Raw genomic sequence first — 14,059 nt, 5'->3', positions numbered from 1 at the left:
ATACATACTAGAGCATAGGACTAAGGGAAATTAAGAAAATTGATTCATTGGCCAGGCGCAGTGGCTCACGCCTGTGATCCCAGCACTTTGGGTGGCTGAGGCAAGGGGATCACAAGGTCAGGAATTCGAGACTGGTCTGGCCAACATAGTGAAACCCCATCTTTACTAAAAATACAAAAAATGAGTTGGGTTTGGTGGTGTGCCCCTGTAATTCCAACTACTTGGGAGGCTGAGGCAGGAAAATAGTGTGAACCAAGGAGGCGGAGGTTGCAGTGAGCCAAAATTGCGCCGTTGCACTCCAGACTGGGCAACAGTGCAAGACTCTGTCTCAAAAAAAAAAAAAGAAAGAAAGAAAATTGACTCATTTAATAACTACTGACTACCAACTATGTTCAAGACACTATTACTGCAAATAATATCAAACTCGTATAATACCTACTGTGTTCCGGGCATTTTACAAATATTTGCTTATTTCAGGCTCAAAATAACCCAGTAGAAGTAGATGCTATTTATATTGCCATTTTTACAGCCACAGAGTGATTAAGTAACTTGCCCAGAGTTACATAAATAGTCAAGTGATAGAGTCTGGATTTGAAGGGTCTCTTTAAATCACTTCTAGCTGAGATAATTAGGATATATTTCATGCAGGAGATAGGATTTGGGCTTCCAACTTGAAGGATGAGTCCTACTAGCTAAGATAATACTAACAAAGATATTTGCCACTTATGTGAGTACTTGTGTGATTCTTCTAACGATGGCCTAACAAATTTGTGAACTTACTTAAAGCGCAACAACTTCTTCTGTTTGCATTTATCTTTAGTTTTATCTATACTCTTATTTATATATAAATGAATATTCCCACCTCTTATGTGAATGCAGAATTAGAATGCTTCCAGGAGGAAATGACATAAATCAGCTGTCTTTGAATATATAAGTTTATCAAGTTACTGATATATGCCACTAAATGTCACCAAGTCCCTGCACTTGATGAAACCTACAGTCCTATTTATTATCATATGGTTAATTATTCTTAAATGCTATTTTCATTTTGTCATTCCTGTGGTTAGAAATCTACCGAATATCCTTATTTCTTACTATATCGTGAAATATTGATTCCATATCCTAAATATCTATTTTTAACTCTTTTTTTTTTTTTCCTGAGATAGAGTCTCACTCTGTCACCCAGGCTGGAGTGCAGTGGCACGATCTCAGCTCACTGCAACCTCTGCCTCTCAAGTTCAAGCGATTCTCCTGCCTCAGCCTCCTGTGTAGCTGGGATTACAGGCATGCGCCACCACATCCAGCTAATTTTTGTATTTTTAATAGAGACAGGGTTTCACTATGTTGGCCAGGCTGGTCTCGAGCTCCTGACCTCAGGTGATCCACCCGCCTTGGCCTCCCAAAGTACTGGATTACACGCATGAGCCACCACACCCTGCCTATTTTTAACTCATCTTGATTACCTTTTTTAGCTTATGTTCTCATCCTTCAACTTGGGCCTAGCTGAAGCCTTAACCTCTTTCATAAAGTAATAATATTCAGTCACTGCAGTCCACAGTGATTAGAACATCTCTGAACTTAATACTCTGAAAATCAGCTCCAACTAGTATAGCACCTAATTTATTTTCTGATTCAAGCTTATTAATTCTGTTTTTCCAAGTAGACTGCAAACTCCTTGATACTGGACTTTTTTTTTTTTTTAACTTATTTTATATCTACACAGTCTTTGTGTGGATCTACTCTAAAAGTAGACCCTAAGACAAGGACTCCAAATACAGGTAGTTTATTTGAGAATAGATTCCAGAAAATAAGTGATGGAGTGAGGAATGGAGGATGGAGAGGGGCAAAAAGCCAATAAAGAACACATTAAGAAGCTGGTTCCCACTAAGAGCAACCAGGGCTTAATCCAGTGGGAACCACTGAGGAATGAGGTAAAATACACCTCAGAATTGACTCATTTGTAGGTGAGGAGGCTGGAGCATTTATACACCAACTGCTATTGGTGAAGGCCTGCCCCCACAAACTGCAGGCACTTTGGGATAGTATCTGCACATGGCTGAGCACCCTCTGCAGCTTTGCAGAAAGCAGAGCAGAGTATATAGGGTCTTGCTCTGTTGCCCAAGCTGGAATGCAGTAGTGTGATCATAGCTCACTGTAACCTTGAACTCCTGGGCTCAAGCAATCCTCCCACTTCAGCCTGCTGAGCAGCTAAGACTACAGGCATGTGCCACTATGCCCAGCTAAAATTTTTAATATTGTAGATACAGGGTCTCACTATATTGCCCAGGCTGGTCTCAACTCCTGACCTCAAGCCTTGGCCTCCAGAGGGGCTCTGCATTCCAACAAACCTGTATTTAGGCCTTGAGTCTGCCCATTATATGACCTTGAACAAGTTATTTAACCTCTTTGAGTCTTAGTTTCTTCTTCAATTATATGAGAATTATAATGCATATCATAAAGAGTTCTTCTAAGTAGAGTGCTTGACCCGTACTAGATGTTCCATAATGTGGGTTCATTTCTAATAATATGCAGTCAAAAAAACTTACTGAAATTTATTTTATTTGAGGAATTAAGTCTACCAAAAACTATTTGTGTTAATAATTGCTCTAAATTATTTTAAAATTAATTTTAAATTATTATTATCTAAATTAATTTTAAATTATTATTAAGGTAATATGGGGACTAAGATGTTACTGATAGGTATTTTTCTTTCATAGGTTACCCAGGAGATTTCAGATGAAACAAGAGTTTTCCGCTTATTAGGATCAGACAGGTAAGAGTTTGGTTGTATTAATTTAATTACCAAGGGAGTTCAAAGATCGTGCTCTTATACTGTCAGTCTGCAATTGTTTCAAACAAAACTCTTAGAAGCTCATTGACTTAGAGAAAATTCTCTGTGTCTTTACTGAGAGATTGAATAATATTTTAATAAGTTGACTAAGTAATCTTTTGTCAGTGTGAGGATTGTCATTCTAGAGACAACTGAGACAAAATGTGTTGATATGGATGTTGATGTCCCTAGTACCATTAGAGCTGTTTTGGGCCCCTTTGTCTTCATTTCGTCCTGGTGTGCTGCCTTCCATTAACTATTAGGAATATGCACCTCCTGATATTTGCTTTTATATTAGAAAATGTTTGATTCTGTTCCTAAGGTCAGTCTAAGTTTAAAAGAATTATGTGGTCTCTTTATATCCCAAGTAAAAGACAAGTTGCAAAACTGTCATGAAAAAAAATGTAGTAGCTGTAGCTTTTGATATCTAAAATCTACTGCCTACTTATTTTTTTTTAGACAGGGTCTCTGTTGCCCAACTGCCTACTTCTGTAACTAATAAAATACCCATTCCTTCTTCTTTACCCACAAAAGTTGTTACTGCATCAAAGTTGGTTAGAGTGGTATACATTAGTCCTGAGACAAGGATTGAGAACCTCTGGTCTTCAGGTTCACATTGCTTAAGTTTTAGACACTTGAGGAAGGAGGGGAAAATGGAGTTATAACTTCATAAAAGTTTTGAAGAGAGTTTTATAGGACAACAGGGATTTTTCAAAAAATGATGACTACCACAGCGAATAGAAGAGGTAAGCCCGGCCAGGCATAGTGGCTCACACCTGTAATCCCACCACTTTGGGAGCCCAAGGCAGGCGAATCACGAGGTCAAGAGATTAAGACAGTCCTGGCCAAAATGGTGAAACTCGTCTCTACTAAAAATATATAAAAATTATCTAGGCGTGGTGGCACATGCCTGTAGTCCCAGATTCTCGGGAGGCTGAGGCAGGAGAATCACTTGAACCCGAGAGGGAGAGGCTGCATTGAGCTGAGATTGTGCCACTGCACTCCAGCCTGAGTGACAGAGCGAGACTCCATCTCTAAAAGAAAAAAGAAAAAGATAAGATATGCCCATAGAGCATGGCAACTTAGTAACTAGTTAGGCAACAAAAAGAGAATTTGAGGATCATCTGGTAAATGACTCTGGAAGTAGAATGAGTAAAATGAGAGCCTCTTTGCTTCACCAGGAAGGACTGACAGAAGAATTGTGGACTGGGCATGGTGGCTCACATCTGTAATTCCAACACTTTGGGAGGCCGAGGCAGGTGGATCACTTGAGGTCAGGAGTTCCAGAGCAGCCTGGCCAACATGGTGAAACCTGTCTCTACAAAAAATACAAAAAGCTAGGTGTGGTGGTGTGTGCCTGTAATCCCAGCAGGAGAATCCCTTGAACCTGGGAGGCAGAAGTTGCAGTGGGCCAAGATGCACTCCAGCCTGGGCGACAGAGCGAGACTCCATCTCACCAAAAACAAAAAAAAAATTGTGGATCATCGTTGATCCTGGTGCAAATAATCCTTTAAAGAGACCAAGTGTGAGAGAGTTCTGCTTGGTAGAGGTTTGGCATCAGAAGCCGTTTCTCTCCCTTGTTTTCTTCTTCGCCCAGAGCTTTCTCCTTCACTATTCCCTTCCCTGTTTGTATTCTCTCTCCACTCTATCATATTTGCTCTAAAAAACTACTTCCTTCAGACTACTGCCTTGTTCTGCTTATCTTCTTACATGGGCATCTCCTTGATTTGTGAGATATATATATATATTTATACTTATTTTTATTTTTTTTTTTTTTTTAATAGAGATGGGGTTTCTCCATGTTGATCAGGCTGGTCTCAAACTCCCAACCTCAGGTGATCCACCCGCCTCAGCCTCCCGAAGTGCTGGGATTACAGGTATGAGCCACCTGTAATCCTTCTAGAGACATTTTTCTCTACATGGGTATAGTATTTTTTGTTCTGTTCTCAAATTCTCTTCCCCACAATTAAAATGTTTGGAATAGCACTTGATTTTTTTTTTTTTTTTCTGTCAGTCCACTGATTGGATTCTTTTATCTACTTTTGTTTCAGCAACTAGAGAGAGGGGCCCCATTTCATACTTTTTTAAAAAAGTTATTTCAAATACCTTGAAGAACAGTTTGGATGAGTGTCTCTTAGAGCCCTGTTTTATTCTCTTGGCTTTTCTTCCATCCTCTTCCTATTAGTGTAAATTCCTGAAGTATTATATTATACCTTTTGTTGGCATAAATGAGTAAGCAGATTTTGTTTGTTGGTTTTTTTCTTTTGAGAAGGGGTCTCTCTCACTCAGGTTGAAGTGCAGTGGCACAATCACAATCACAGTATACCGCATCCTCAAACTCCTCAGCTAAAGGGATTCTCCTGCCTCAGCCTCCCGAGTAGCTGGGACTACAGGCGCAGGCTTCCCTACCCAGCTAATTATTTTATTTTTTTGTAGAGATGGGGTCTTGCCATCTTGCTGAGGCTGGTCTCAAACTCCTAGGTTCAAACGATCCCCCTGCCTCAACCTCCCAAAGTTCTGGGATTATAGATGTGAGCCACCACACCCAGCCTAAATTTTTTAGTTGGAATAAGATAATGAGACTATTCCAAAATGTCTTCAATATTTTATTTTCATCAATTCTTACTGTGTTTTAAAGCTGTAAAATGTAAAGCTGAATTTGATTGTACACCTATGATCCTTATGTAATCTTACTGAAATGAGAACAATGATATTCTTTCCTAGTTTGATTTTAGTATTTGATGTGTGAAATCTGTTACTCTTAAGCCCTCTGTTTTGGTTTAATTACAGGGTTGTCGTTTTGGAAAGCAGGCCAACAGAAAATCCTACTGCACACAGCAATCTCTACATCTTGGCTGGACATGAAAATAGTTACTGAGCAAAAGAAACTGATCTCACGTGACAGGAAAATGAATATACTCCATTGAAAGCAAAAATAAGGAAATTCAGTACAAACTGCACTATGATTTGCTTTAACTGTTGTGGGTTATATTGCAAATGATCTGTACTTTAGGGTAGAATTCAATATTTTCTGCAGCTGGAAACAGCTAGTCTATCTTCTTGCCACTGTGTGGTGGTTATATCAAGTTTGCTTAATAAAAGCTATGAGACAAATAGTCCTCTAGTTCCAGGAAACACAGTCTTTTTTAAAAAAAAACAATAATGTTTGTAACAAGGGTGCCATGGTATTTTTAGATAACTCGTGATTATCTTGAGAGATAAATTTAGTGATCATTTTTTACCATGTCTTATTCCTTCTTAATGAACATAATTTGATAAATTCTCAAGCAAGGTTTTCACTTTTATATTGGCCATTCTGTATGTTTTTGTAAAATAGAATATTTAATCCTTATTTATTAATCTCTTGCTGGAGTGGTGTAATGTATCTAACTTTTAGCAAAGGAGGGTTGCAGAGCAGCTTAAATTTTTTTATAATGTACAAGAATTTTGTTTATCTTTTAAGAGTAGTCAAGTACTTTGAGTTTTTGGGGGTTCAACACACACATTCAGTTTTGTTTAACAAAAGTATTTTATAATACAGTTTCATGCAGAATTACTTTAAAAGGGAGTTTTATGTTTTCAACTACAAACAGTTGTAAGGGATGATACCGAAGATATTAATGATGGTTGAAATATTCTTAGAAGGGGTGTGTATGTCTAGGTGTGTCTACCATGTGTATGTATTCTTGACAAGCAGTATAAAATACCTGTGATTTTCTTTACATTAGGGATAATGCATAAGGAATTAATCTTTATATATATTATCATCCCTAATGTTGGGGGGGGAGTATTTAACTGCCCATGATATGTATTTTACTTATATTATGCCAGAGAGGAAACTGTAAAGTAATTACACATGTAATCTTGTGTTTTTCACATATGTAGGTATTCGATTTGAGTAGGTTTAAGAAGAAAAAAAAAAATCTTTACACGAATTGAATTCTTGATGGGATAGTATCAATAAGTATTTAAAAGCCAGTATTCTAAAAATATTAAAGGGTAGGATCATTTTTGAGTTTGTTTTTCTTTTGCTATTGTTAATACCCAAAATTAAAGTGTTACATTGGTACCAATTGTCTTAATGCATTTATTGAGAACAGTTAACATTGAGATGATGAACAAGGAGTTAGCAATAGCAAACTATAGAATTATTTTGACTAAGAGGAAAACAGACAGTATAAGTATCTCATTCAATATTTAGCAATTCTATAAGTATTATCTCCGTTTTTGAGATGAGGAAATAAGGGTTTAGCAAGGTTAAGAGATCTACCCATTTTGCACAGCAAGTTACTAGCTGAGCCTGACCATGAGTCATGTGACTCTGTTCTTTTCACTATGCAATATGCAAACAATAAAATGTTATGCAAATGAAATATAAAGTTATTTATTCTTTTAAAATGCACATATGATATGATTTCAATAAGTGTGTGGCTGTTTATTTTGGATGTGTTAAGAATACTGGATACAGTAGATGACAGGGACCATCCTCAAAACAGCGGATATTTACATGATGGATAAGAAGGCCAGCATCCTCCTTTTCTTACGGAATCCTGGCAGCCAGATCTTTACCATCCTTCAACAGAATATTGAATAGTCTTCTCTGTGAAATCTGACCAATGCAAGTGAAAAGACCTAATTAAGATCTCGATGTCAGACGTGTCTTGGCTAAACTGCCCAGCTAGATAACATTCAGTGAAAATCATAGTTGGCGTACCCAGTATCCCACATTGTATCTAGAGCTTGCAGTTAGTCTTTTAGTCCTGTGCTATTAAAAATGAGCAGACAACCAGCGATTATAAATAAATGAAAGAGAAAAAGTAGTCTGGGGAAAACAGAGGAAACAGACTGTGCAAGGTGAGGAAAACATCAAAAGAAAAAGTATCTTCAGAAGGATGTTACAACCGTGAGTCAAGGGCAGAGTACTTTTAAAGTTGGCTTTCAAAAGAACAAAAAGAGCTCTTAGAAAATATGATAGCATAACTGAATAATTTAATTAGAAGACTTAGAATATAAAGTTGAAATTTCTCAAAAAATTTTTTAAAAATTTTAAAAATGAAAATGTTGAAGAAAAAAGTTAAGAAAATTAACAGCCCAGGAGATTTAATATCCAATCTGTTTCCAAAAAGAAAACAGAAGAAATCATTAGAGCGTTTCAATAATTTTTCGAGTATTAAAGAATATCAGATTCTAGATTGAAAGAACACAATGGATGAAAAAGACCTTTACCAGAGCACATCATTGTGAAATTTCAAGGACACTGGAGTCAAAGAGAAGATCTACATTTCCAGAGAAAAAGATCAGGTCAGATACCAAGGAATATCAGGATATCTTTATTTTTATTTTTTGAGACAGAGTCTTGCCCTGTCACCCAGGCTAGAGTGCAGTGGCACAGTCTCGACTCACTGCAGCCTCCGCCTCCCAAGCTCAAGCCATCCTCCTGCCTCAACCTCCCGAGTAGCTGGGACTATAGAGGCCTGCCACCATGCCCAGCTAAATTTTTTTGTAATTTTTGTAGAGAAAGGGTTTCACCATGTTGCCCAGGCTGGTCTCAAACTCCTGAGCTGAAGCAGTTGACCCACCTCAGTCTCCCAAAGTGCTGGGATTGCAGGCATGAGCCACCACACCCAGCCCAGAACAGCTTTAAATTTGAACAGAAGAAATGCCTTCAAACTTCTGAAAGAAATTTCCAACCTAAAATTCTGTATCTGACTAAATGTAATATAAAGGTCAAATAAAGAGTATAAAACAATTTGCCTCCCATATATCCTTTCTCAAGAAGCTACTAAACGATGTGCTTCATAAAAAGGGTATTAACCAAACAAAATGACATAGGATGCAGGTAATGGGATGTAGCGCAGGAGAGAAACGAAAGAAATCCCAGATGGAATATGCAAGGTTGACCACCACACCAGGTATAGATATATTGAAGGACATCAGAAGATCCTGGCAATACGTTTTTAGAAAGATTAATAAAATATCTGATGTGTCTCGGTATCTTGAGAGTGAGGCAACCAGCAAAGTAAGAGGTTCCTCCTGAAACAAAGCCTGAGTTAAGAGCATGGCTTCGTTTATTTCAGAGATCACAGAAACTAGGAGTGAGAGACTTGTGATATTGTGAAGGAGAAAGGGGAAAAGTCAATATAAGAAATGGTGTATTTATTGAGGTTATTTCTATGTAGACAATGGGAGCTTGATTCCATCAGGTCCTCAAGCAATCTATGTAATAGATCCCTGAATTGCCTCTTGAAAGACAGGTGATTGGAGCATTTATCTACACACTGTCATTTTTCATTCATCAAGTCGCTGCAAAGGGCATTATCTCCTTGCACATGGGGCAGTTTGAACATGGGCACAGTAGGCTCCTTAAGTGTCAAAGAAGACCCTGAGACAGAAAGCTGAAAGATTAGGAAATGGGTCTTCAGTTCCCATGGAACTGTCCACCGATACTGGCTGGCATCATAAGGTGGGTGGAGGAGATGCTTTTTAAGGCTCCAGGGTTCAATCAGTGATGACGGTGATTCTAAAGAAAAACTAATCAAACAAAAAACTGCAGTTAACTCCAGGAAAGCGAAATGGCCAGAAAAGAAAAATAATGACCAGTGGTTGATGGCATAATAATGTTAACAAAATATTCATCTAATCAAAATTACAGCGACTGCATTGGGAGAAGACATGGTATTGTGGAGGTAAGGAAAGTTACCAAATTCTCATTTTCCACAGTAGGAAATCAGTGGATAATACCTAAAAATTAAAATCAAGGGATTACATCAAACAAAAATCTGCCCAGCAAAGGAAACAGTCAACAGAGTGGGAGAAAATATTTGCAAACCATACATCTCATAAGTGGTTAACATCCAAAATATGTGGTAAAATAATTCATAGCAAGGAAACATCCTAATTTTAAAATGCCAAGGTCAGCTGGGGTGGCCAGTATCTGTGTCAAACATCCAAGAAATACTCCCATACCACCACTAGCAGAAGGGATCATTTTAGGTTTTACTGAGAATATCAGACTGCTCCAAATGAATCTCATTTAGGAGAAAAGCAAGAAATATTTGTTAAGGATTTATTATGTTGATGTTGAGAACGCGTCAAATATTCATATTCTGACCACATATTAGTCATCATACTAAAGGTCCTAGTCAATAAACAAAAACTTTAAAAGATCAAAGGTTCAGGAAGGAATATAAATGCCATTATTTGCAAATAAATAAATTGTTAGCAAGTAAATTTGGAAATGCAGCTGGATGCACCATCAAAATTTAAAATCATATATACCAGCAATAAACAGAATGTAACTTTAAAAAAGAATACCATTTACAATATAGAAACCTATCAAATACTTAAGAATAAAATAAAGATGCAAGATCTCTACACTGAGAACTGCACAACATTACTGAAAGATATGCCATATTTATGAATTAGGAGCTTTGGTATTGTAAAAATGTCTGTGTGGTCCCAGCAGCTATTTTGTGGAATTTGACAAGTTCGTTCTCAAAGTATATAAAATGCAAAGGGCCAGGAGTGGTCAAGGCAGTATTAAAGAAGAAAAACAAACTTGGGAGTCTTAGGCTACCAGATTTCAGGAGTTATTATAAAGCTACTTTAACAGTTAAGAGAGTATGATATTAGCACAAGATAAATGCAGTACAGTCAAGAGTCCAGAAACAGCCAGACTTCTTCACTTCATGTGTGACTAAGGTACACTGCAGTGGAGTGAAAGAAAAGCCTTTTCAGAAAACTATACTGAAAATGTATTGACAACAATAATGGAAAAATCAAATACATTTTGACTGCTACCTCACACAAAAGCAAATACCACATGGATTGTAAATAATCTCAAATTTGTAAAACTATAGCACTTAAAACACATCTTCATGAACTTGAGGTATGCAAAGATTTTTTTGAACAGAACATTAAGTTTTGACTGAAAAAGTTGGTAAGGCTGGGTGCGGTGGCTCACACCTGTAATCCCAGCACTTTGGGAGGCTGAGGTGGGCGGATCACCTGAGGTCAGTTCAAGACCAACCTGACCAACATGGAAAAATGCCATTTCTACTAAAAATACAAAATTAGCCTGTCGTGGTGTCACATGCTTATAATCCCAGCTACTCAGGCTGAAGCAGGAGAATCATTTGAATCCGGGAGGCACAGGCTGCAGTGAGCTAGGATCGTGTCATTGCACTCCAGCCTGGGCAACAAGAGCGAAACTCTGTCTCAAAAAAAAAAAAGATAAAATAGACTTTATTAAAATTAAGATTCTCTACTTAAGATGCCTTTTAAAAAATGATAAGCCACAGAATGGAAAAATAGACTTGTATTGCATATAGCCACAAAAGATCTCCCAGAAAAATAAAGAACTATAATCAGTAAGAAAAAGGCAGACAACTTGGTAGAAAAAGGAGCAAAAGATGTCAAGCAGGCACTCCACAAAAGATAGCAGCCAAGTAGTCAATATATATGTGGAAATGTATTCAACTTAATTGGTTATCAGATAAATTCTCCCCTCAAATAGGTGCTGGCTTGTTAAAAGCAACAGATGTCCTGTATATCTATAAACAACCACTTGGTGAAGCTTAAAAAAAGCAAAACCACTCACCACATTTGAGTGAAATAGTTCATTAAATCATTATGATATTCAACCACATATTCTTAGTAATTTTGCTAATTACTAAGCAAAATTACAAAGCAAAAATACTAAGATTTAACACACTGTAAATGTGACATTTGATTTGGGTATATGACTTTATCCTGGTCATGTTTCTTAAAGCTAAGTCTTCCTGGATTAGTTACCGCACCATGATTATCTTACAATGACTAAAAGACCCGAGAGAATCCAGAGATTTCTGTTGATCATGGAGCACCTGCTGGGATGCCAGGGCATCCTGGCCATTTGACATGTAAGTGATCTACATGAAGCACTGACTCTGTCAAGCTTTCAAGTCCATAATTATTTCTCGGTTTGTGGTTTCTGAAAACCCATAGTGAATAACAGTGTCCATTTAAATTCCTTAAAGTCCGGTTCCCAAATCTTCCCCAGAATTTCACAACCTTGATATGGGTTGCCTTTGTCCCCAACCAAATCTCATCTTGAATTATGAATTGTGGCTTGCATCTTCTAAAGATTAAAACTTAATCACATGGAATTTTATGTTAGATAGAATTATTAGGGGGTCATAGAGCTCCTTTGAGGTTCCTAAAATTGTATTATACAGCTGCCTACACTAATACCCTTACGTCACATCAGGAAGTGATGCTTACATTTTACTGACAGAAAAGAGAAAATCAACATTATTGGCACCTACTCTAGGCCAGGCAGTGTGTTAAACATTTTACATGAGAGATCTCATTTCATCTTCAAAATAAGTCAGTGAGGCAGCTATAATTATCCCTATTTATAAGTAGAATAGAAAAACACAGTAGATACTTCTCATGCTTTGTATTTGTCTTCGAAAACCCTTCCTATATTAATTTCCCACTTTGTGAATCTGGTGTCTCCAAAGAAGACCAACTCCCTTTCCCAGCACCTAGCAGCTAGGGTGCAGGCTCCCCCAACCAGACTTACTCACACAAGTCTCAGTCTGAAAGCAGCGCAGGGAAGCAGGTGCTGTCCTGGACCATTTTTCTTACTTGGATGGTGAAGAGGACTCTGGCCTTTGGGGTAGGAATGATGCAGAGTCGTGTGTATCGAATCCGGCGTTAGCAGAGCCAGGTGCAGTGCCAGCAGTGGCAGCACTAAAGTCTGGCCGAGGCAGTCCTGCCGAACAGTTTTGTTTTTGTTTCTAGCTGTGTAGGCTCCAGATCTGACTTTCTGACCCTCCTGGAGATTCCTCAAGCTATTTAATATCCTTGAATAAATCCCTTTCTGCTTAAACAAGCTGAAGAGACTTCTGCAGTTGGCAACTAAGCACCCATAATACAAATGAAAACCACATTGAGATACCAACTCATACCCACTAGAATGGCTACTATCAAAACAAACACAAAACAAATGCTGGTGAAGATGTGCCAGAGTTGGAACCCTTGTATACACTTTTGGTGGGAATGCAAAATGGTGCAGCTGCTGTGTAAAACAGCAGCATTTCCTTTAAAAATTAAAAACGGAATTACCATACAATCCAGCAATTCTATTTCAGGTATCTACCCAAAAGAATTGAAAGCAGGGTCTCAAAGACACTTGTACACTCATGTTTATAGCAGCATTAATCAAAATAGGTGGAAGCAACTCAAGTGCCCACTGGAAAATGAATGGATAAACAAAATGTTGTATGTACATGAAATGGAATATTATGCACTCTTAAATAAGGAGGTGGGTACGGTGGCTCATGCCTGTAATCCCAGCACTTTGGGAGGCCGAGGCAGGTGGATGAGGAGTTCGAGACCATCCTGGCCAATATGGTGAAACCCCGTCTCTATTAAAAATACAAAAATTAGCCAGGCATGGTGGTACACAACTGTAGTCCCAGCTACTTGGGAGGCTGAGGCAGAAGAATTGCCCGAACCCAGGTGTGGAGCAGAGCTCACACCACTGCACTCCAGCCTGGGCGACAGAGTGAGACTCCATCTCACAAAAAAAAAAAAGAAGGAAATCATGCTACATATGCATGCCTTAGACGAACACAGTTGACCTTGAGGACACTATGCTAAATGAAATAAGCCAGTGACAAAAGGACAAATGCTGTATGATGCCACTTATAAGAGGTACCTATAGTAGTCAAATTCATAGAAACAGAAAATAGAATGCTGGTTGCCAGGGTTCTGGAGAATGGAGAATTTTCTTTAATGGGTACAGAGACTTAGATATACAAGATGACAAGAGATCTGGAGATGGATGAAAGCATTGGTTACTACTGAACCTTACACTTAAAAATGGTAAAGATGGCAAATTCCATGTTATGTGTATTTACCATAATTTTTCTTTTTTTTTTTTTTTTTTTGAGACGGAGTTTCGCTCTTGTTACCCAGGCTGGAGTGCAATGGCGTGATCTCGGCTCACCGCAACCTCCGCCTCCTGGGTTCAGGCAATTCTCCTGCCTCAGCCTCCTGAGTAGCTGGGATTACAGGCACGCACCACCATGCCCAGCTAATTTTTTGTAGTTTTAGTAGAGACGGGGTTTCACCATGTTGACCAGGATGGTCTTGATCTCTTGACCTTGTGATCCACCCGCCTCGGCCTCCCAAAGTGCTGGGATTACAGGCTTGAGCCACCGCGCCCGGCCCATAATTTTT

At 38.3% G+C, this 14,059-nt stretch overlaps 1 protein-coding gene across 6 annotated transcripts in view; it reads left to right on the top strand.

Annotated features, from left to right (window-relative positions):
• MAP4K5 (mitogen-activated protein kinase kinase kinase kinase 5) overlaps positions 1-7,203 on the top strand; it is a 113,915-nt gene extending 106,712 nt beyond the window's left edge. For 5 of the 6 annotated variants that reach the window (XM_032244549.1, XM_032244554.1, XM_032244551.1 and 2 more), the window contains 2 exons: positions 2,718-2,773; positions 5,621-7,200. In XM_032244549.1, the coding sequence (XP_032100440.1) occupies positions 2,718-2,773; positions 5,621-5,708 (144 nt within the window). In that variant the 3' untranslated portion in view covers positions 5,709-7,200. Of the gene's footprint in view, positions 1-2,717; positions 2,774-5,620 lie in introns of all 6 variants that reach the window. The other variant, XM_032244550.1, reaches the window with a different exon arrangement.
• Positions 7,204-14,059: the final 6,856 nt, after the last annotated feature.

The sequence above is a fragment of the Sapajus apella genome, unplaced genomic scaffold (assembly GCF_009761245.1).
Source record: "Sapajus apella isolate SASKATOON/1434 unplaced genomic scaffold, GSC_monkey_1.0 scaffold55, whole genome shotgun sequence".
Classification (NCBI taxonomy): Eukaryota; Metazoa; Chordata; class Mammalia; order Primates; family Cebidae; genus Sapajus; species Sapajus apella.
This window is presented reverse-complemented; position numbering and strand designations above follow the sequence as displayed.